The sequence below is a fragment of the Etheostoma cragini genome, chromosome 4, assembly GCF_013103735.1.
Source record: "Etheostoma cragini isolate CJK2018 chromosome 4, CSU_Ecrag_1.0, whole genome shotgun sequence".
NCBI lineage: Eukaryota > Metazoa > Chordata > Actinopteri > Perciformes > Percidae > Etheostoma > Etheostoma cragini.
Window position 1 is genome coordinate 18,694,741 of NC_048410.1, and position 20,547 is coordinate 18,715,287.

General features: G+C 39.1%; 1 protein-coding gene across 2 annotated transcripts; it reads left to right on the forward strand.

The window, feature by feature from the left end:
- The first annotated feature begins 7,756 nt into the window (after positions 1-7,756).
- On the forward strand, positions 7,757-19,329 carry igsf8 (immunoglobulin superfamily, member 8). Of its 2 annotated transcripts, XM_034868209.1 has the most exons (8): positions 7,757-7,916; positions 8,092-8,228; positions 10,644-11,024; positions 12,404-12,865; positions 15,125-15,303; positions 16,571-16,823; positions 17,152-17,604; positions 18,808-19,329. In XM_034868209.1, exons 2-8 carry the CDS (start codon positions 8,180-8,182, stop codon positions 18,933-18,935), a joined length of 1,905 nt encoding a protein of 634 aa, XP_034724100.1. In that variant the 5' UTR covers positions 7,757-7,916; positions 8,092-8,179; the 3' UTR covers positions 18,936-19,329. The 2 variants fall into 2 exon arrangements, with proteins under 2 accessions (XP_034724100.1, XP_034724101.1); XM_034868210.1 differs by lacking the exon at positions 7,757-7,916 and having other exon boundaries at positions 8,088-8,228.
- The last annotated feature ends 1,218 nt before the right edge of the window (positions 19,330-20,547 follow it).

A 20,547-nucleotide genomic window follows, 5' to 3' on the forward strand; every position in this document is an offset into this window, starting at 1 on the left:
CCCTTCCTCCTCCTCCTCCTCCTCTTCCTCCTCCTCCTCCTCCTCCTCCTCCTCCTTCTCCTCCTCCTCTAACCACCACCACCATCACCGCACTGAAGATACATACACTCCTCACTCTCTTCCTGCAAACCCTGACTTTAATCACTGCACGCACTTCAGCCACACACTTGTGCAAGTGCACACACAGTGTGTACATGCATAACAGAAAGCTGTACACAGGTGGGCAACTTGCAAACTGCTATATTTATGCACACGTCCTTTTAAACACACATTGGCATCATTTTACTTAAGCATGCATGAATAATTCAGCATTTCCGCTTTCGGTTTTGTTTTTTCCATAGTGAAGCAAGAAAAATGCCACAATAATTTACATGAATGTACAAAGTCAGTGGTACAAAGGAACCACTTTTGATTTTATTCCAGATGGCAACTGGGTTTTTGGTCATTAAAATTCAAAAATGACTTTACTAAACTTTACAGGAAAGCAGTGAGAAGATGGCACAAACTAATTAACATTATATTATTATAAATAACTGCTGGAGACATGAGAAAAGCTTAAGTGGTAAAAAAAGAAATACAATAGTTTAAACAATAAGCAATGAAGCATCTATACAGCCCAGGGGGTGCAAATATTATATTTCAGTAGGTCAATGTTCAATAGCTGAGGCTCAGCAAGCCTTTTAATTACTGTAATGAGCCACACCTGGTTGTGCTGCATGGCATTATAAGTGTGAGAGAGTAGAACAAGTCAACAGTAAAGTTCTTAAACATTCTTGTCTTTTCACTAATAGTAATAACCTGTTTTCTTGATTGGGTATTTTGGGTATTGTAATGCACACATAATCATCATTCATCCACTATTGCAAGGGCTACCACAACTGGTCATTATATGCAACAAAACTGATTGTTTGGAAATATAACCATTCACACAAATGTGAACTGTCCAAAATTTCCCAAACATTTAAATTCTTTGTAAATCTTAGATTTCACAAACAACGTACAAAGCCTCATATAAAATCACACATTACTTCTAGAAATGTAGTTTATTCATACGTTTTTGTGAATATTTCTTATTAATATAGGCCACATTTACTGGCTAATACCTAAACTATCGACAGGTTGTAACAGCAGAATGTCTTTTATTAGACTATACACTGCATGTCAGGTTGCACATGTTATGCTCTGTTGCTCTTTGGAAGTTAATATCCCATCCAATAGTCCAAGCTAATCTAAGAAACAATTGGCATGCATATCATCATGGCATTGTATTACAGAATACACTCACAAATCATTGCTTCTTTTAATTCTCGAAATGAATAACCTGGTTTACCTTTTTAAATGATTTTTAAATAAAAGGTACACTTTTGAATGATGAATCAATCATGGAAACAATTTAGAAATTAATCATTTGAAAAACAATTAAATTACAGCAAGAAATTACATAATTGGATGCTGTCTAGTTTATCTGCATGAGATAACACAAAAGACTGACGAGCTACTTCACAGTCTCAACTCAGAGATTTATATTTTGGGATATTTAAGCTGAAATATTGATATGTTAAAAGGTTCACCTGAGTGCCTCCAATCCCTGCCAGTAACATTTGACTAGCACCAAAGTAGTTTCTATCATATCTTTCCTGTTTACCAACACTGTGTCCCTGAAATAACGAGTCATTATTTTACTGATTAAAAATGTGATGTGTCATTTTCAGGCTTATAGATAAAGTTAGATAATTAACTTTTGACGTACCATTGTCAGTTGCCAAAAACACACAGTGCAGTCTGATGAGTATTTCCTTAGGAGCCCGTTTTTGGCAGAAGAAACAGACCGACATCAGCATGCAGAGCACATTTGACAAACAACATCCAAGGGCTTCATTTAGTAAATTTGGCCAACTCACCAAATTGATTAGTTACAGTTGATGAAACCAACGGCATTCAATGTAATGTATGAAAGTGTGAAAGATGTCTAAAAGAATACATTTCAATGCAAATTAGCTGTGTAGCTACTACATTTATCAGAGGCGATGCATATAGAAGCACAGACTTTTGGGCAACAAACAATTTCCAACAACCATTTTCCCCTCCATACATGAGTTATTTTATTTTGTTTGGTGTTTTTTCTGTCATTAAACAATGTATACATACCAGACTTGAACAAAAAAATACACAATGCAAAACCCCAGTTATTACTTCCATGCAATACTGGTCAAATCTATCATCTGCATTTGTTTAGCGTTTTCTAGTTGCTATATTTCTTCCATGAAACACTGCCAGTCTGCTTCAAAACACTGCCCATGTATCATCACCTTCGCACTCAGGCTCACACCATTTCTGGCTCATCTCCCGTCTTTGTTGTTTGTGGTTGTCTGGATGAGGCAGAGGGGGGAAGACCAGCAGTCAGACCACTGCATATGTTTCCAATTCCCCCCCTTGCAGACCTTTCCTCTCCTCTCTTAGCTTCCTAATGTCCTCTCATCTCCTGTCCTCTCCTGTCCTCTCCTCTCCTCTCCCTGTGTTTTTTCTCCCTCCATGTCCAGCAAATTGCCCATTAGACTTTCTATTTGTCTATCTGCTGGCCTGCCTGTCTGTGGCGTGGCAGCCAGCTAAAACCATCCTCCAGACCATGCCAATTACACCATAGGAGACCACTTCTAACATTTTATACTACATGGCTACTAGAAGCCAACTTCCTACACACACACACACACACACACACACACACACATGCCATAGATATATAAACTATTTATTGGGATCATGCAGCATACATATGTTTCTTTACATTTTTTGTAACATCCGCAAAATTCGCTCCCATGAAAAGATTCTACTCTTTTGTGTTGTAAATGGCTTTAGCTGAATTGTACAAAGACATTGTACATTTGTGGACAATTAATCACGTCTGTCCTGCTTTCGGGTTTACATGTTCAGCATGTACTTGAACATAAAACTGTAAAAACACAGTTTAAAAGGGTTTGACATTACATCTGGTTTTACTGTCATGGAGTCCTACATATATGTTCTAAATGTGTTCTCACTCCTTTTTTTAACATCTCTTTTAACAGAAGTTTGAAAAGGAGAAAATATCTCTCTTCCAATAAAAACTGACTGATCAACCTCACACATTTCCAGTCCCAGACAGTGACCAAAAAAAGTCAAACGATGCGGTCAAATGCTTAACTAAACATTGTTGTTGCATTCTGTAATAAAGAGAGGAAACCTACAAAACCAAAGGTCCTCTGAGAGAAAGTTATTAATATGCTTTCAGCAGTAAATTAGCTCTATGTGTATAGGTCCCTGCTCATTCTCTTTGTTTTGGCTAGTAGTCATTCTTCCATCACCCCCACTGGCTGAGTGTGTGTCCCTTGTAGCGGTGAGACTGAGAAGGCATGGTGATAAAACTGCAGACAGAACAGGAGAACAAATGAAGCACATATATAGAACATGTGTTGGACTTGTGGAAGGATGAGCTATATTTGGTACCAGGATGGGATTGTATGTACGGTTTCTATATGTGAGGGAAATAAACCAAGGAAGCATTTAGACCAAGTCAAACTAAAAAACCATGGCTGACTTGAGACACCAAGAGACAGAAACTGTGTATGTCTGTGCCAATGAAAATAATTTCAGAGCAAGATGAATGTGCTTAAGGTGCCAATCTATGTCTGTACCTACTTTACAGTGTGAACCGATGCCACACACAGTGAAAGGATCTTCTTGACAGTCATGGTGAGGTCCCTCCGATGAGAGGGGTGTTTTCCTGACTGTTGCACAAAGTAATTAGAGACAGTCTCCAGGAGGTCACAGTTTAGTCTGTAGTGGCCTTAAAAGAGACAGCGTGGGAGTAAATGCACAAAGAAGATGGTGAGAAAAAGAATCAGTATGAAAACTAGAAGTAAGTAATACAGATCATTCATCGTGATGGAAGACATATTCAGATAACTGGATTAGATAACTAATGTTAAAGGAGCTCAGTCTGATACTGTTAGCTACTGAGGTGGTTTAACCCAGAGTGACCTGGCTGCCTAATGTTAACATGCTGTGTAGCTTTCAAGGATCTTCAGACGATGTTGCGTTGCAGAATAAAAATATGTCTATTTGGTTTACACTGCAGCATGAAAATTTCCATTCTCTCAGTTTTCACCGTTAAATCCTAAGACAATAAGAGCGCATTTTGCACAAAGGTTTGGCGCCAATGCGCTCCAGCATCACAGCGTTTGGTGCACTAATTGATGTCTTTCCAAACAGTGGATCAAATGACTACATCTAATGTGAATTGTGTCACTTTTTTTGTAACAAGACAGACCAAAAAGGAGTAATCACCTGACTCTAGCAAAATAAACTTTAAGGTATCTACATAAGAGTGACATGACACTGTCAAACATTATAGACATGTCACAAATACCTAATCACAACACTTATTTTAGTAAGTGTCATTTGATTGTGTAATGACAAGTTATGGTTATGGTTAATGTTTTTTGTTCATGTGTCGGGACGACTGTCGTGTCACTCTTGTGTAGATAACTTCAAGTAAAGTGATACCAAAAAAGCTGTAAAACTTCAAAGACAAACAAAGTTTGATTAGCCGATGAAGGTAGTCAAATAACCAGCAAGCTAGAGACAGACATTACCCTCAGCAGTTGGTGGAACCAATGTATAGCTAAAAAGAAGGTGAATATTTGACTTATATTTGTCAGGTGGCCAGAAAGAGATCTCCAAATATCTCTGCTGAATGTGTAAATAGGCAATAATTTGCTACAGTGTTTGCCATAAAACCTTTATAAGGTAAACTATGTCAGATGGTGTGGTTTCAGTTGGTGCTGTTGGCCCCAAGTGGCCAGAAAATCAAGTAATGTAGCCTTAAGTAAAATTAGCAAAACCACAATGTAAAAGAAAATAAAAGAAAGAAAGAAAGAAAGAAACAAAACAATGAATGCTTTATTGCATCATATTTTATATGCTTATGGTAGGTTTTTAAAATTGCCATCTGTAAAGTCATTAGTAACTATAACTCTCAAACAAATGTAGTAGAGTAGAAGTTTAAAGTAGCAATATGATAATACTCAAGTAGAGTACACCTTCAAAAATGAATTGTTGGAATTAAACAATTTTACCAGCAGACTTTGGAATTATAAGATTGCCTGTCATATATTATGACAGGCAATATATACCTACTGAATGTGAACAAAAAACAGAGTGGAGCTTTGTGAGTTTTATTTCCTTGGAAGTGGATCAGACTACATCATGCTCTAACTGTCCAACTCTATTAAAAAATTGTGATACATTAGAAGCTGTAAGACTGAGGAAGTTTACTCTGCATGAGTGCCATCCCTCAGTGCTGGTGTAGGCTCCTGCTGAAGTCTGCATATCCTGCTTGCCATCTTGTTAACCCAGAATACCCTAATGACTTCCCCTCTCTCGCTGCAGAGCCACACTGTGAAGTCATCCATGTTTCCATGTGGCCTAAAGTGAGGAGAGGTTTGAGGAGGAGAGGAAAGGAAAGGAAACTAGACAGTATGGAGGACAACTGCTACCACTAATGAGGTGTGCTCTAAGCAGCATATGCTAAGGAGCATATATCCTGCCCCATTCAGCTGTAATGTTTCTCATATTTTCTACTCTAATAAGATTTAATATTTCTCCTGACTCCACTTAAAGTGTGGAAAAATAGTTAAATAGCTGATTAGACTCATATATTGCCTATCCTTTGAGGGAAACAAAAACAAATGAGACAGAGAAGGCGGGAATGTAGCAGCGCTGCCTTTGCAGGCCACAGAAATGTTAGTTGGGTTTTATCGCTGTTTTACATCACTGTCAGCTCGTGAACATTGTTGTTGCAGAAGCCTCACATACTGTTTGGATAATTCAGGGTTTAGAAACCAATAACTGAAAATAGTTGGATATCAATATATGTTGTGTACTTTTACTAAAAGTTGTCTTCATTATCAATCAGCATCTTCATATATTATCATTCTAAGGGTAACACTGACAGACAGCAAATCTGAAGCAGTTCTTTTTTATATTCTAATGTTTATTGTTTTGAAGTAACATATGTTACCATGTCCTTTATGTGTAGATGTTTTGAGCTCTCAATACTGCAATTGGTTGGCGCCATCTCGTGGTTGAATAAAATAGTCCAACTGCAATTCTTATGGCCATGATAAATGCATCACACACAAATATGTTCAAACACACAAACACACGTTCAAAATGCATAAAGACACACAAGGCATGTATATAAAAATACACACAAATATATGAAAAATGCATAATTACTTGACGGTATACATATACACACAAATACAAAAATAACACAGGTGTGTACATTCACATGCACAGAGCTAACTGTGAGCAACAGGTCTTTTTGTCAGCAGAAATGTTTTACTCATTATACTTATTGTTAAGTGTTACTAATAACAAATAACAATGACTTTGTTTTAGTGGCTCGGTAAGCCACGACAGTGGGACAGGGACCCTTGCACTACACCAGGACCACGAAACCGTAGCAGCTTATTGGGATTCAGCCATCATTCATTTTATTGTTTAGCACCTGTGCTTTGTACTCTACCTACTGGTTCTTTATTTGGGATTGATTAGCAATCCAGACAGTGGAATAATTTCTTTTGAAATGTCCTGCCTACTGGTTTGGATGGGTACTGTACAGAGCATCTGAACTGCCGATCCCATTATATTTTTAAGATAAGATAGAAATCATGCGATTCAAATTAAAAAACAAACAAGTTTGCTTTGTTAGGTAGGTTTTGTCTGCCAATTTGAAAATGGCAATGCAAACTTAACTTCCGATTCAGTTTCATTTTGGTTTTCATTTTGGAATGGATACACCTGGGTGTAGCTACTCTATTAGCCACGGAGTTATTCTAATTTTCAGTTTTGGCATCAATAATGCATTTTAAAACGTGAAAATTAAATAAAAGGTTCAATTTTTGTATTATATTTACAGACCTGAAAAAGACAGAGACATTGTTGCACCTTTTTTTTGTGACAAATGTTTTTATTGAGTTTTTCAATTACAATTCAACAATGCAAAAGAGCAAAACAAAACAAGGCACATCCATAAGTAGCTAAAATAGGCATTTGAAGATATTCTAGATGTAGATATGTTAGTGGTACTTCTATGGTAACACACTGACTCCCATCGTGGCGTTTCAGAAAAAAAGTACATGCATGGATACATTGCCTGCAGAATGGTCCCACCATCCAAAAATAGGATCAGTGATCTTTCTGAAAATAGATAAGAAAGAAAAAGGGAAAAAAGGAAACCGGTATACTACCAAGCGCAATAAAGTCCCCCCGGAAACTACATAAGTGAGCCCTAACATTGTTGCACCTTTGAGTGGTTTTCGTTTTACCATCAGGAGCAGGTAGAGGCACCAAACATCTGCTAAAGTTTTTTTTATTTCATTTCATTTTTTTAATTATTTAATCATTATCAGGTATGCCAACTGATGCTCCAGACTTATCAGCTCCTTTCATGCAGAAAAAGGACTTTGTGCAAACACTTCTGGACCTTAACCATGTGCGCCCCCTCGCGGTTTGACGTTACTGTTTCAAACTCTACACAACACTCTATTATCATTGGTTCAAAAATGTCACCGTCGCTTTCTTGACCAATAGCACCAGTTTGACATTTCGCTCAGGAACCGATCTGTGGGGCCTATTTTGCATGCATGCATGCTCCTCCTTCTTTTTGAATCCACTCCTCCTCCTCCTCCTCCTCCTCCTCCTCCTCCTCCTCCACACACACACACACAAACACACAAACCACGCTCCCGTACACTAACCCCTCCGTGGCCGGGCTGTACTGAATGCTTGTCGAGGCGGTCTAATCTAAAAGCAAACCGGGATACTATGGAGCAGACGGTGTGTTGTCGGAGATGCGAAAGTGCGTGAATAAGGTGATTACATTTGCAGCGTTGCTTACATCTACTAATATGCATCCGCCTTGCAGTTAGCTGATGGCGCTCATTCTCTCCTCTCTGTGCAATCGGTGTGTTGCTGTTGCACGTTATCATTTATTTTCCTTCACAAAATAAATCGGTCATCTCTGTCGTTCTTTTATTTTTTTTATAGTTGGCCTCCGCGGGGGATGAAGTATGTTAGGCGATAAACGCTCAGAGCAACACGGAGAGAGACATCTGAGTCAACGTAATCCATCTGGATGATGACGGCTTCGATGAAAACACCATTGCTCGTATTTGTACACTGGGGTGAGTACAGCTGTGCAGTCTGCATTGTACCTGTTTGCTCTGCACACAATGGCTAAAACCGCCTCGCCATCTCACATGGAGATGCATTTGGATGATTCTTCCGACCGACCGATCCGACTAGATTCATTTAGATATCATTTGCAGATTTATTCTCATGAGTTGGACATTTTGTGTGCACGTACACCTAGGGCAGCTTCTCTGGGACACGTTATCGCATGTGTGTGTTCTATTTGATTACATAACAATCCAAATGCAAAAGTGACAGGACAGTCCTCTGACCATCAAACTAAACTCACTGAGGACTGAGGAAACTGAGTTCCTGGTGGAGTGAAGTGATATCAGTAGGGCTCTAAATGCTATTTACATAATGTAAATACCCTTTTAATGTCTCTAGTTTCATAGTTTGACTTCTGCCATTTTATGCTTTTATCACTTGTTTATTTTAGAATATGACACTTAACCATACCAAGCAGAGATGGATAAAGATAACCTCACATTTTAGATACGTTTAAAAAAACAATTTATACATAACATATCAGATTGAATGACTGAAAGAGTTCTCATCTCCCTGCTCACATTAATAACAATTTAAATGAATCACATCTAATAAACAAATAGACAAGGTTCCGTGTATCAGTCTTGTGGTCCAACATGCATCTGGGGTCTTAATTAGAAAATCGGGGCTCCTCCGTGTTGCACAGTTTCTACTCCAGGCCGAACTGAGCATTATCATGAGCCGCGGTATCAGTCTGAGCCCAATGTTAATTAGGACGTGATCCGCTTAAGTCTCCCACTAGTCCTCCATGTCATTATCTATGGGCGTTTGGTTATCAGGCCGTCACTCGGCCTGTGAGAAAGCTCCAGTTGTCTTTTGGTCACACACACACACACACACACACACACACACACACACACACACACACACACAGAGACACAGACGCAGACAGGCGTGGAGTGCCAAACTTCTCCCATCTAGTATTTCTAGTTATTCAGGTAGTTTAATCAGCTTTAGGTGAACGGTTAACAGGTGTGTGTTAGTTTGGTGCTGACCTTTTTTCAGTGTCAGTTTGTGGGTATGTGTTTGTTGTCTGTTATGTTTGGATTAATACCCCTTATTTAAATTTTGAGATGATGATTTTTATTTCTCAGCTTTTAGCACCACTTGTAAATTTAAATCAGTTGGTAAGCAACCAACAATAAAACATGTTTTTATGGTTTCTTCCCACAATATGGAACAAGCTATTTAAGAGATCAGTTATGTGACCTCTGGCTGGTTGTCCACTTTAAAAACTAAATGTCAATAAATATCGAATTGTATGTTTCTAGCTTTGAATTTATTTAATTATCTTACACCATTTTTGGAATAGGAATTCTGGTACTCACCTCTGATGTGACCAAGCCACAGAAAATACAGTTTCTGTTTAAAGTCCCTATAAAATAATCAGTGTTTCTGCTTTTTGCTTTTTAATTTGGGGGAAAAGAGAGCACTGTTACTTGGCATCAGCTAATACCATGAGTTAGGAATCTGAATTCAGAAAAAGACCGGTGCGTCCCTAGTTTTTAATGTACACAACTTTCATAGTTTGTTTACAGCTACTCTTAAATTTTTCTTTATCTTATGTCCATTTTGTTATCTTTTGTTTTGTTTTGTGGTTTTTATATTTCCATAGCAGGACTCTATGGGTGAGTGAAGTCAGTTACAGTGTGATTTGCAGTTTGGAGATGTTAACTTAAGCTCATTCTAAAACATTGCACTTAGTGACCTTCTGTTCTTGCTGCTTTAGGCACTGAAAAATGTCGTTTGTGTATTTTAACATTTCTAAATACTATATAATCACACAGCTGCTCAAAATTTGAGGTATTAAAATGAGCATACAATGTTTTCTGACCTTTTTTATAGACAGGTTAATGAATTGTTTGAGAATATAATTGTAATTTAAATCAATAATGAAAATAATTATTGTTATTGACAACATTTGCCCTTTTTGAATGTCATTTTCACTGTAGTGGAGTGAGTTACAACCAGTTTTCAGCTGAAACTAGCTCAATGCACTGTGAGAGAACAAACTAGTTTTATTCTGTTTATTATGGAAATGTTTCTTTTGAATTAACCCAAATTGCCATTAGTTTATGCCAGGAATCTCACTAAGATGATCGTATTTAATTTATAAATAATGTCATTGTATTCCGAGGAAGCTGGCCCACTCCTTTTTCTCCTATGCTATTTAATATATTGATTCCCTGTTAGCCGATCATGAGCTCAGAATATATTGATCCGAGAACGTATGTACCAAACATGCTGTACTTTGATACTGTGACCAGAACAGAAATACACATTGTTACTGTTTTCAATTTTTCCTGCTCGTTCGTCACCATCTTTCACACTCTCGCTCTCTCACAATTTTTCTTTCACAGTGCTCCAGTACGCTGTGTGTCGCGACGTATCTGTTCCTGTTGGGACCATCTACCGCGTTGCAGGGTTCCCCCTCTCCCTGCCCTGCACTGTATCAGGGTTCGAAGGCTCACGTACGCAGGACTTTGAGTGGTTCCTTTACAGGGATGATGCTGCTGGGAGACAGATGGGAGTGGTGTCCACCAGGGACAAGGGCTTCCCTTACGCCCCTTTCCAGGCCCGGGTGAGGAGTGGGGAGGTGAGGGTGGAGAGGGACTCAGGGGACAAAGTCCGGCTAGTGATCCAGAGGCTCCGGGCTGAAGACCAGGGGAAGTACGAGTGCTACACACCCAGCACAGACAGCACCTACCAAGGAAACTACAGCGCCACCGTGCCTGTCAAAGGTAAGAGAGATATATGTAATACGTTCAATTGCTCTTGCTGGGTTTCTGTAAATGATATGTTGTATAGACCTACACTATATAATAGGTGTCCTGAGATTTCTGTTATAATTAGATACTTTTAATAAAATGGAATGAAATGGAATATATATTGAATAGTTTTGGGGGGGAACGATAGAGTTTCTTGCCACATAGGAATAAGATACATCATAGTTGTAGTGAAATCTATTCATTGTGGATTTTAGTCTTTTCGTGGGATTTGTTGAATATAAAATACAGAGGGGCCTCTCTGAGATTAGAGTTCTCTTTTGCAGGAGAGCCAAGATATCAGCATCAGTACATGGAACATATAACAGAGGTCACAAACATACAACTCCGACATAAAGCATGAAGAAAGTAAGCAGGGATCAATAATACAGATGAGATCCGAATGATAAAGTTGAATTGACAGAATATTAACAGTCACATTACCTTTAGAAAGATTTGAAAACAGATGCAATAGGTCTATTAAAATACATGAAATAAATGTGATATTATTCTTTGACCAGATCGTTCCTGAGTTAAGTGTATTATTTAGGTTCTTGTATGGCTGCTTGTGTTCAAACATTCAACATCTGAGAGCAATAGTTTCTTTTCCTAATTGAAAAAAAGTTTTTTTGGTATAAAACATCGACATACTTATTACAGTGATGCATTGGAAAATAATTGTTTTGGTATCGGTACCAAAACTCTTGTATTATATCACAACTGCAACTTGTTCAAACGACTCCCAAACCAAGTCCCAAACTCATCATAGTTTAGCTGTGACGTATAGTGGAAACCAGCAAACTGTATTACAGTTCTGTCATGGGGGTTACCGTATGAGAAGATGTTATCAGCAACTCTGCAGTATGTCAGCCAGATGGATGACATTTATTAATTATTATTATTATAACACATGATGGCATTCCTTCTGTCTGAGCTGTTATTTATTCTTGCCATCTGGATTTTTTCTTTCTGTTACTCTTTCTTTTTACGAAGATCTATTTGCTCACGCTATCCAACATTTTTTGACAATTTTCCACATGGCTTCCAACTCTGTTTCTATTTTCTTTGTGTACCACTAAGTTTATGTTTGTAAGACGCTGGGTGCAGGTTTTACTACTAAAGTGTTATATCTTCATCATAGCCAGCTAACCCCCTTTTTATGGCAAAGCTAGTCTAAATAGCCCAAATCTAAGGGTGGTAAACGGCTTGCAGTCCCTTCAGCTTCTAAACATAGAAACATCTAAACAGCATACAGGCTATACAAATTTAAATTGGCATATTTTTCCTCCCATCTGGCTCCTTTGGCCTCTTATTGTAATGTAATTGTCTGTCTCTGTCTCTTTGTTCACCTGCAGTGATCCCCGACACACTCCAGATTAGCTCTTCCCGTGTACTCGCCGGTCAGCCCGTGCCAGAGGGGGCCGAATTAACGCTGACATGCTCAGCCGGCATCCAATCGGAGCAGCTCACCCATCTGTCCGTCATGTTTGGGAAGCGTAGTGATGGAGAGGGTTTGGGAAGTGGAGCAGGAGGGGAGGTCAGCACCGTTAGAGAGATTATCTCCATCGACAAGCTGCTGAGGGTCATCCCTGGACATTTGTACAAGAAGCGGTACAATGATGGAGAGATCATATTGGAGAAGAGGAATGGGGAGGCTGGACAGGATATGTACGTGATGAAGATGAGAGCCGTGCAGCCGGACGACAGCGGCTCGTATTTCTGCGAAGCCTCGCAGTGGATTCGGGACCCTGATCGATCGTGGCAGAAGATAGCACAGAGGACGCTGGATATTGGCAACTTGACCGTTCAGCAACTAGGTTAGTGTGACTTTGAAACTGTGCCAGTTCTTTAGGCTAAAATTTGCCAAAACTATATGACAGCATTTGGCAAATGTCATAGTCATACTGCAACAAGCATATCGCACATTATTTTGTTTAGTGATCAATGTTTAAACAGCATACATTTGGGATGGAGTAGGATGAACCGTGGAAAGAACTTATCAAACAGAGTTGGTTGCCCCAGTTACAAAATAAACCAGAGAGAACAAAGGCAAAACAGCAGAAATTTGGTTTGTACTTGTCAGTTCAGGACTCTATATGATTTCTCAGTGGCGTCAGTCAGCCTGGACTAGTGTTGTTAATTACATTGGACTTTTTCCAGATTTCAGGATAAAGCCCTGAATGTTTGTGTTACTTACAGCTTAACTGAATGGCTGACAGAGTAGTGTACCGACTGGATAGGTAGGGCGGCTGATTAAACGGGTAACTGGATACACATCTCTAGTCAAGCTTGTTGGCTGATTTAAGTGCTTTTTGATTAGCAGCCTGGATAGCTGGGTTTCTCCTCCCTTGCTGGGTGGATGGATGGACATCTTAATATTAGAGCTGCAAGTACGATTTATTCTTTTTATTGATTAATCTGCTGACTTTTTTCTTGATTAATCAATTAATCTTTTTGTCTACTGATGGCCATCTATGAAAGATGCCTATCACAATACTTAGAGCCCGAGGTGATTTTATCAAATATCTGGTTTTGTTTTATTATACAATTTACTATAATTTAAGCAGCAAATTTGAGAAGTTAAAACTATTCTAAATTCAACTCACTTTGTGTTCATGATGTCTGCTGTCAAGCTGCTTGACTGAAAAGCTTGATGCTTTGCTCTCTTGCTGATTATCCAGCTGGATTTGAAGGGTCGATAGCTGTCTGCCGCTTGGCTCACTTTAAATTCTAAAGAGCTTGTGTAGATCTGAAGGATTAAGTAATCTTTCCTCCCACCTTGGCTTTTTGTAGCCCGTAAAGAGGATGACTACATCATTATTTATATATATATATATATATATATATATATATATATATATATATATATATATATATATATATATATATATATATAGCTTAATATGTTTGTTCAGAGGGAAATACTGTGTGTAAGTTTGATATTTCTTTTATAATTGTTCTTTTTATGTTGCTGATGAGGTACAAACAACTTCTTTGTACTAAGTATTGGAACTACAATTTATTTAGGTCAGCTGTTTTCTCTTCAGTAATAAAATTGAAGTTGAAGCATTGAATGTCATTGATGCATGCATTGTTTTTTTCCAACGCTCGCTGACAAGCACTATTTAGTTCTGTATTTTCTGGCCCCTGTTGTCTGACTAATACAATAGTCTGACGAGTCTCCTTTTGTTCCCATAAATAATGTGTCTATTATTCTAACACGACCTGTGTTTAGAGAAATGATAAATGGGACTTTGCTCACACAATGGACCAGTGTTTATATCTTTTAATTATACAAGGTTATTAATATCAAAACCCTTTAAATTCCTTACACAGAGCTTTATTTGTATCTCCACACAGTAATTTCATCAATAAGTCTCTTTTTCATTGTGCAATAATAAAAAAATATTATGGTACAAGTTTAAGATAATTATAATATAATACCATTATTATGGTTTTTGATTATTTCTCTGTTGTAAAAGTGAGTTTTCATCAGGTTAGGAATATTGTCTTGTGACCGCTCATCACTGATTGCATATTCTCTATCTGTAGTGTGTCAGCTCAACCAAAATGTGATTTAAATAATTTTAGGAGGCAGTAATTTGCATGACAAAAGAATATCAAGATTAAAGCAAAGTTTAAAAAAACAAAAACATTATTTAGAGAACAACAAATGAGTTTTTCCTGCTTTACTATCTCTTCAAGCATCATAGGAGCCCTCAGATTTATTTTACAACACTTTCACTGATCTGGAAAATCTAATACAGTAGGCTATATACAGAAAATATAATTTTCCTAATCTTTTTTTTAATTGTGTTCCATTTTGTTACATGCTGTAATTAACCAATTTCTAATGTTTGCTTTGTGGTTGAGCCGGTAATCCATTTTAACCTGAGCAATAAATATATAATGCACTACAGAGGCCTTCTCTGAAGTAATTATACTCCTGTACTGCTTCCTGTGAAGACATTTACTGTCAAAATCTAAGTGCTTGTTTGAAGCCCTCCATGACAGAGGATTTCCTGTACTTTCACTTTTACTAAGTTTTCTCCCGCTTCTTCTTTTTAATTCACCAGCGGAGTCTCTGAGTATAACATCCTCACCCAGAGGGGGGGTGACCCTGCAAGTTGGTTCCCCTCTTATCCTGACCTGTGAGGTGTTGGGGCTGCCGCCTGAAGTAAACTCGGGCCTGCTGGTTCAGTGGATGAAGAGGGGATCAGTAAGCAGCGATGTAACTGGGACCGGGGGAGTCGAGGTACTTTGTCACATTTTGCTGACTTATTAGGGGTCCAAGCCCGAGGATGCGTGGACCGCAGTAGCAAGGCTATGCAGTTCACACAGAAGGGCTGTGGAACCTTATTGTTTTGCTAAGGATTCTTCTCCAGTATTATTATTATTCCTCTCCACATAAAACTGCCGCTGCAGCCTAAACCGTATATGGTGGGGGTGTGCCATTTTCAGGACTGTGCCAAAACTCGCAAAGACCTCAGCCACAAAAAATGACAAACGTCCACCACTAGGTGGCGCTGTAGCAGAAGAGACCGCGTTTAAGAAAACGTACATTGTAAATTTAAAAACCATATATCCTAAATGTAGGACAAGCAGACATAAAAACTCTTTTGTCCCAGCTGCTATACGCTTTTTCAACAAGTCAATGTGAGGTGTGGTCTTTGTTTTTGTTGTCTTTGTATTTATTTTTAGATGTATGGCTGTTGTTTTGTATAACCTGTGTGTTACGTGCTGCTGCACAACAAATTGCCCCTAGGGGATAATAAAGACTCTTGAACCTTGAACCTTGAATCTATGCGTTTGCTGGATCCAACTGGATCTTGTGATATAGGCCACGCCCATTTCCGCATAGACATTTTTATTTGTGAATAATTGGGATTTATCAAAACCTAACTTTTTCGAACACCTCCTAGACCGTGCAAACGATCTGCACAAAACCTGGCGCATAGCATCTCCAGACCGACCTGCATCTGCACAGTATAACTAAGTGTTATCTTAATAATTTCAAGTATGTAAGTGAATGCATCAATTCTTGTACAAACACATATCAGCAAAAGTGGGAACGTGAAATATTTCAATCAGTTTGTAATACCTATGTTTTATAAACCTCATTTGTGTCTCATTTTTCTAAATCAGTGCATGAATATCAGTTTGCAAAAGATTTGCAGACGTTGGTGGGTAATCCATCACAGTCAATTTATTCTCTGTCAAAGTTGCATTAAAGATAGATTTCAAATATTTTCCTGTGTGATGCGTTCAATTGCTGGAGGCAGAGTTCTGATTAATCATAACTGAGAATTGGCTTTCAAACATCAGCAGCGGTCATAAAATTGACATGGTTTTCATAACGTTGGCGTTTGATTGATCAATCATCCATCCATCATCCTTGCAACTTTTTCGGCATCCATCTGCAATAATAATAAAGTATTCACAGTTTTTAGCAAACCGCCTAAAATAAATCCCATTTTGATTCACAATCCAACACAAACTGACACATTGTATTTTACGTTAAGGTGGAGGTGGTCCGGATGAGCCCAGACGGTGTTGTGAGTTGGGGGGACGACCTCAGCCGAGCAAGCTGGGGCTCTCTGGAAAAAGTGGCTGAGCGGAGGTACTCTCTGAAGCTGTTCGCAGCCAGGCCCTTAGACTCAGGGGTGTATCGGTGTGTGGTCAGTGTGTATGCTGGAAGAGCAAACCCTGGCCCTGCTACTCCTGCAACACTCACCCAGAGGTCTGAGGGAGTCACCGTGAACCTCACGAGCAGCGGTAAGTTGTTGTACTTACGCCCTCAGTGACACACAGGCTTCATATATCAGTTATTACCCTTTTTCTCTACTGGTGATAACATTTTCTGAGTTGGTTTAGTGAATAGGTAGGTAAGAAATTCTAGTAAATTCATAAAACTTACAATTTTTTTCTGAAAAAAGTTTTTTACTAAAAAAAGAACCTCAGCGATAAATAATAAGTCAGTGTAGTATTCCAGTGGACAAGGTGGACTGCCCAAACTGGAATCTGGGGTTTGATTCTCCTCATAGTTATCAGATGTTCAGTTTACCTTCTATAAACTTTTTGAATGTACCACTTCCCTCTACAGATGTGCTAGTTGCAGCTGTGGCTCAGCTCCCTCGAGGCCCCCTGTTAAAACGAGGCAGCACCATCACCCTGATCTGCAACGCCACCGTGACAACCACAGGTCCTGCCCAGACAGAGGTGCAGTGGCTGCGTTGGCCAATCCCTGTTATCAAAAAGGAACAGAGCCCAGCATCTGATGTTACTCTCCCAGACCCGCCTGTGGAGGAAAACCCCAAGCTGGTAGCCAGCCTCATGTACGACGGTGTTGCAAAGATCTACACCAACGGTAGCGAGGTTAGCGTCGACCGCCTGTCAGCTAGCAGCTACAGACTGAGGGTCCACGCAGCAACAATGGATGACCAGGGCATGTATGTGTGTCGTGCCCAGGTGTGGGGTCAAGTCCCACATGGAGGCTGGTACAACACGGGGGTAAAAGCAGAGTCAAAGCCAGTGACTGTGTACCTTTATGCCAGAGGTAAGAGTCTCCCAAGGATGTGTTTTGTAATGATCATATGATCGTGGAGAAATGTAACAGATTAAACAGAGACTCACTTTATGGACTATCAGAGCACGGCTCTCCTTGCTCCTTCCTAGGGATGAGCAATATGGCTTAGAATGATATTGCGATATACATTTTAGCCTCTTGCGATAACGATATATATCACGATAAATGAATTATTATAGAACAATTTCAGAATAAGTTAGATATACCCTAAGGAAAGCCAAACTGCTAATTGTATTTTTTTTTAAGAGAGGTCTTATGTAGTTAAAAGAGACACTGTATGTAGTTTTGAGAACATTTATTGTGCAAAAACTGTAATTATACACCATAATGTTGCAGATAAAAAAAATTCAAGTACAATAGTTGCAGAGACAAAGAAAAAGATTAAAGTATTGGGTTTCTTTCCTTTAGTGCAAACCATTCTAAAAGGCACTATACTTAGTTAGCCCTTCCAAGATGCAGAGAACAGGATAAACTGGTGTATGTTCAGCGGGGAAGTCCCATGTCTGCAAACAGCGGCTGCCAAGATTCCAGTCGTCCGTTATATAGTGAATTGTCAAGCTGATGAAAGGCTCCATGGTATGGCTGCACCGGTCTTTTTCACCAGTTCCTCTGTTTTGCTTTCAGCCATGTTTACTCATGATGTTGATGCGTTGCAGCCGGTTACAGCAATGGATGTATTAAGAGCAAACAGCTCGTGGCGCTAAATTTCGCAGGTAGAGTGTGTCATCAACATGGATTATTGCGAAAGTGCAATATAATTAAAATCTCTATAGTAGGCCAATTTGTGTGTTGTTTATAGTGCATATCGTTTCTATCGCCCATAACTACTTCACACTCCCACAGTTAAACACATTCCCATCTGGAAGCTGGAAGCCCATACAACTACAGGCTGATCTGTCTGCTGCTGAGCAGCTTCACTGGAGAAATTCAGGGTTTAGGGGCAAGTGCTGCTCTTTCACCTCCAGATTTTTTAAATTTTACTTTTTTACATAAAACCAGCACTGTGTCGTCTTTGTGTGGGCAGTGTGTTAAGATGAACTGTGGTTTGCTTATCTCGGTTGCGCCAGAGCACAGAGGAGCAGGGGAGCAGAGGTCTGACAATTCAAATTATGGATTTTTCTTTTACAAATGTTAGTTTACATTGTTTTTCTCTCTCATTTTTTCTTCTCCTAGCTGCTGATCTCCTCCTCATCCCTTTGGTTATTGGAGTCTCCTCTGCCTTGTTTGTGGGCATCGTCATCATTGCAACGGTAACGTGTTGCTTCATGAAGCGACTGGCAAGGCAGCGCACCCCAAAATAAGTGTCCACTGCCGCCGCCTGTCTGAAGTCTGAATGTCCGCAAAGAGGTGATGCACAGAACATAATGGATGAAAAAATGAAAATTACTGCCAACCTGTTAGCTGATTTTCTGTGTTTTGACCTACCGGTTTAACAATCAATGCCAAAAAATTCTGTTTTATATTCTCTCGTATTTTTATATCTGAACTTTCTCTGAAAACACAAATGTTAGTGATTGCTGTATCACGCACCAGTAGGCGTAATAATCTAGATTTTTGACTCTCCAATCCAACGACCTAGTGGGCAAAGACTTACACATTGGATCTGTTTCCACCTTAACAGTAAAAGCTTAACCCACCTTTTTAATAATCTCGTTTTCCCAGCCTGTCATTCTGTTTCAAATGGAAAAGGGTAAAGTTACACAAGCTACGCAAGATTTTTGTGTCAACGTCAAAAGTAAAGAAGGAGCTGCAGGTTTGTTTTGCGTCTTTCAGATGTGAGGAATCCCGTTCTATAAAACAATACTATAAAAGTATTGTTTCTATAGAAAAGCAAAGCAAACTGCCCCCTCAGAAGTCATAATATGATTGTTACAGTACAGATGTTTTGTATGATGCTGGGAATGCAGATTGTCCTACAGTACATAGATTAATGGTAATATTCTGTGGTTAAAAAAATCGTTAATACTGTTCCAGTTGTTCTTTCCCTCAAACAGCATGTTTTTCTTTTATTACATACATGTTTAAATGTCTGTGCATGGTTAGGCCTCTAGCACTGCCACTGACAGTCACATGAATGCTATTGCGGCAGTTGAGCCGGCAGAAATGTAACATGAGCAGGGACCTTCCACCACTCAGCATGTAAACAAAGTTTCTTTCTGTTACTTAATAAGGTAGCCGCTGGCTGGGGACTTTCTGATGCCAAGACCAATTGAGTACAAATTCTAAACAAATGCATTCCTCGCCTGTGACGCTTCACGCTGAAGTGAGATTTCTAAATGGACTTGTATAGATTTGATAAAAAGAAATGGAAGAGATATCCATTATGCACTGAGATAAAATATGTAAATATTGTATGGAGTTAAGCTGTTATATTTCTTTCTTAATGTGAGCAGGACAATGCTGACTTTGGCAAAGCACCTGTGTTTAACATTCTGCAGCAGTCTGTTCTGCTCTTGTGTAGCACTTACACACAAATGGGACTGGGACCAAAGCCCCACAGTATCCTTCTTTGACTTGACTTTTTTCCAGCTGAAAAGTCACTTCTCTGCTGTACTTGAGCAAATACTTGTGTTTTTTTTTTCTTCTCTTTTGTGCGATTTGTGGTTTCTTTGCTCTTGTGACTGAGACAGAAAAACATTACTGTGAAAAAGAATCCCCTGTTTGTTACACTAAATAACAGAAAAACTATTGTTGTTCACACTGTTTAGGTTACTTGTCCCCAAGGTGAAAATCTCCTAAGCAGCTCATATGACTGGATAGTTTAGTCAAGTCTCACTATCATAGTAATGTGGTTTAAGCCACATATTTCTGCAGCCCAGACTTATTATGACTATAGCTCCTGCTGCTGGTCCACAGAAATCTGTTGGACAGATTCACTGTATCTACACTCTTATGATGAGTGAAATCCATTCT

Bases quoted from the DNA above. Each gene is read 5' to 3' on its own strand.
- igsf8 (XM_034868209.1), top strand. From the start codon at position 8,180: ATGATGACGGCTTCGATGAAAACACCATTGCTCGTATTTGTACACTGG. The intron at 11,025-12,403 runs GTAAGAGAGATA...GTTCACCTGCAG, and splicing joins CGCCACCGTGCCTGTCAAAG to TGATCCCCGACACACTCCAG. The intron at 15,304-16,570 runs GTACTTTGTCAC...TTTTACGTTAAG, and splicing joins CTGGGACCGGGGGAGTCGAG to GTGGAGGTGGTCCGGATGAG.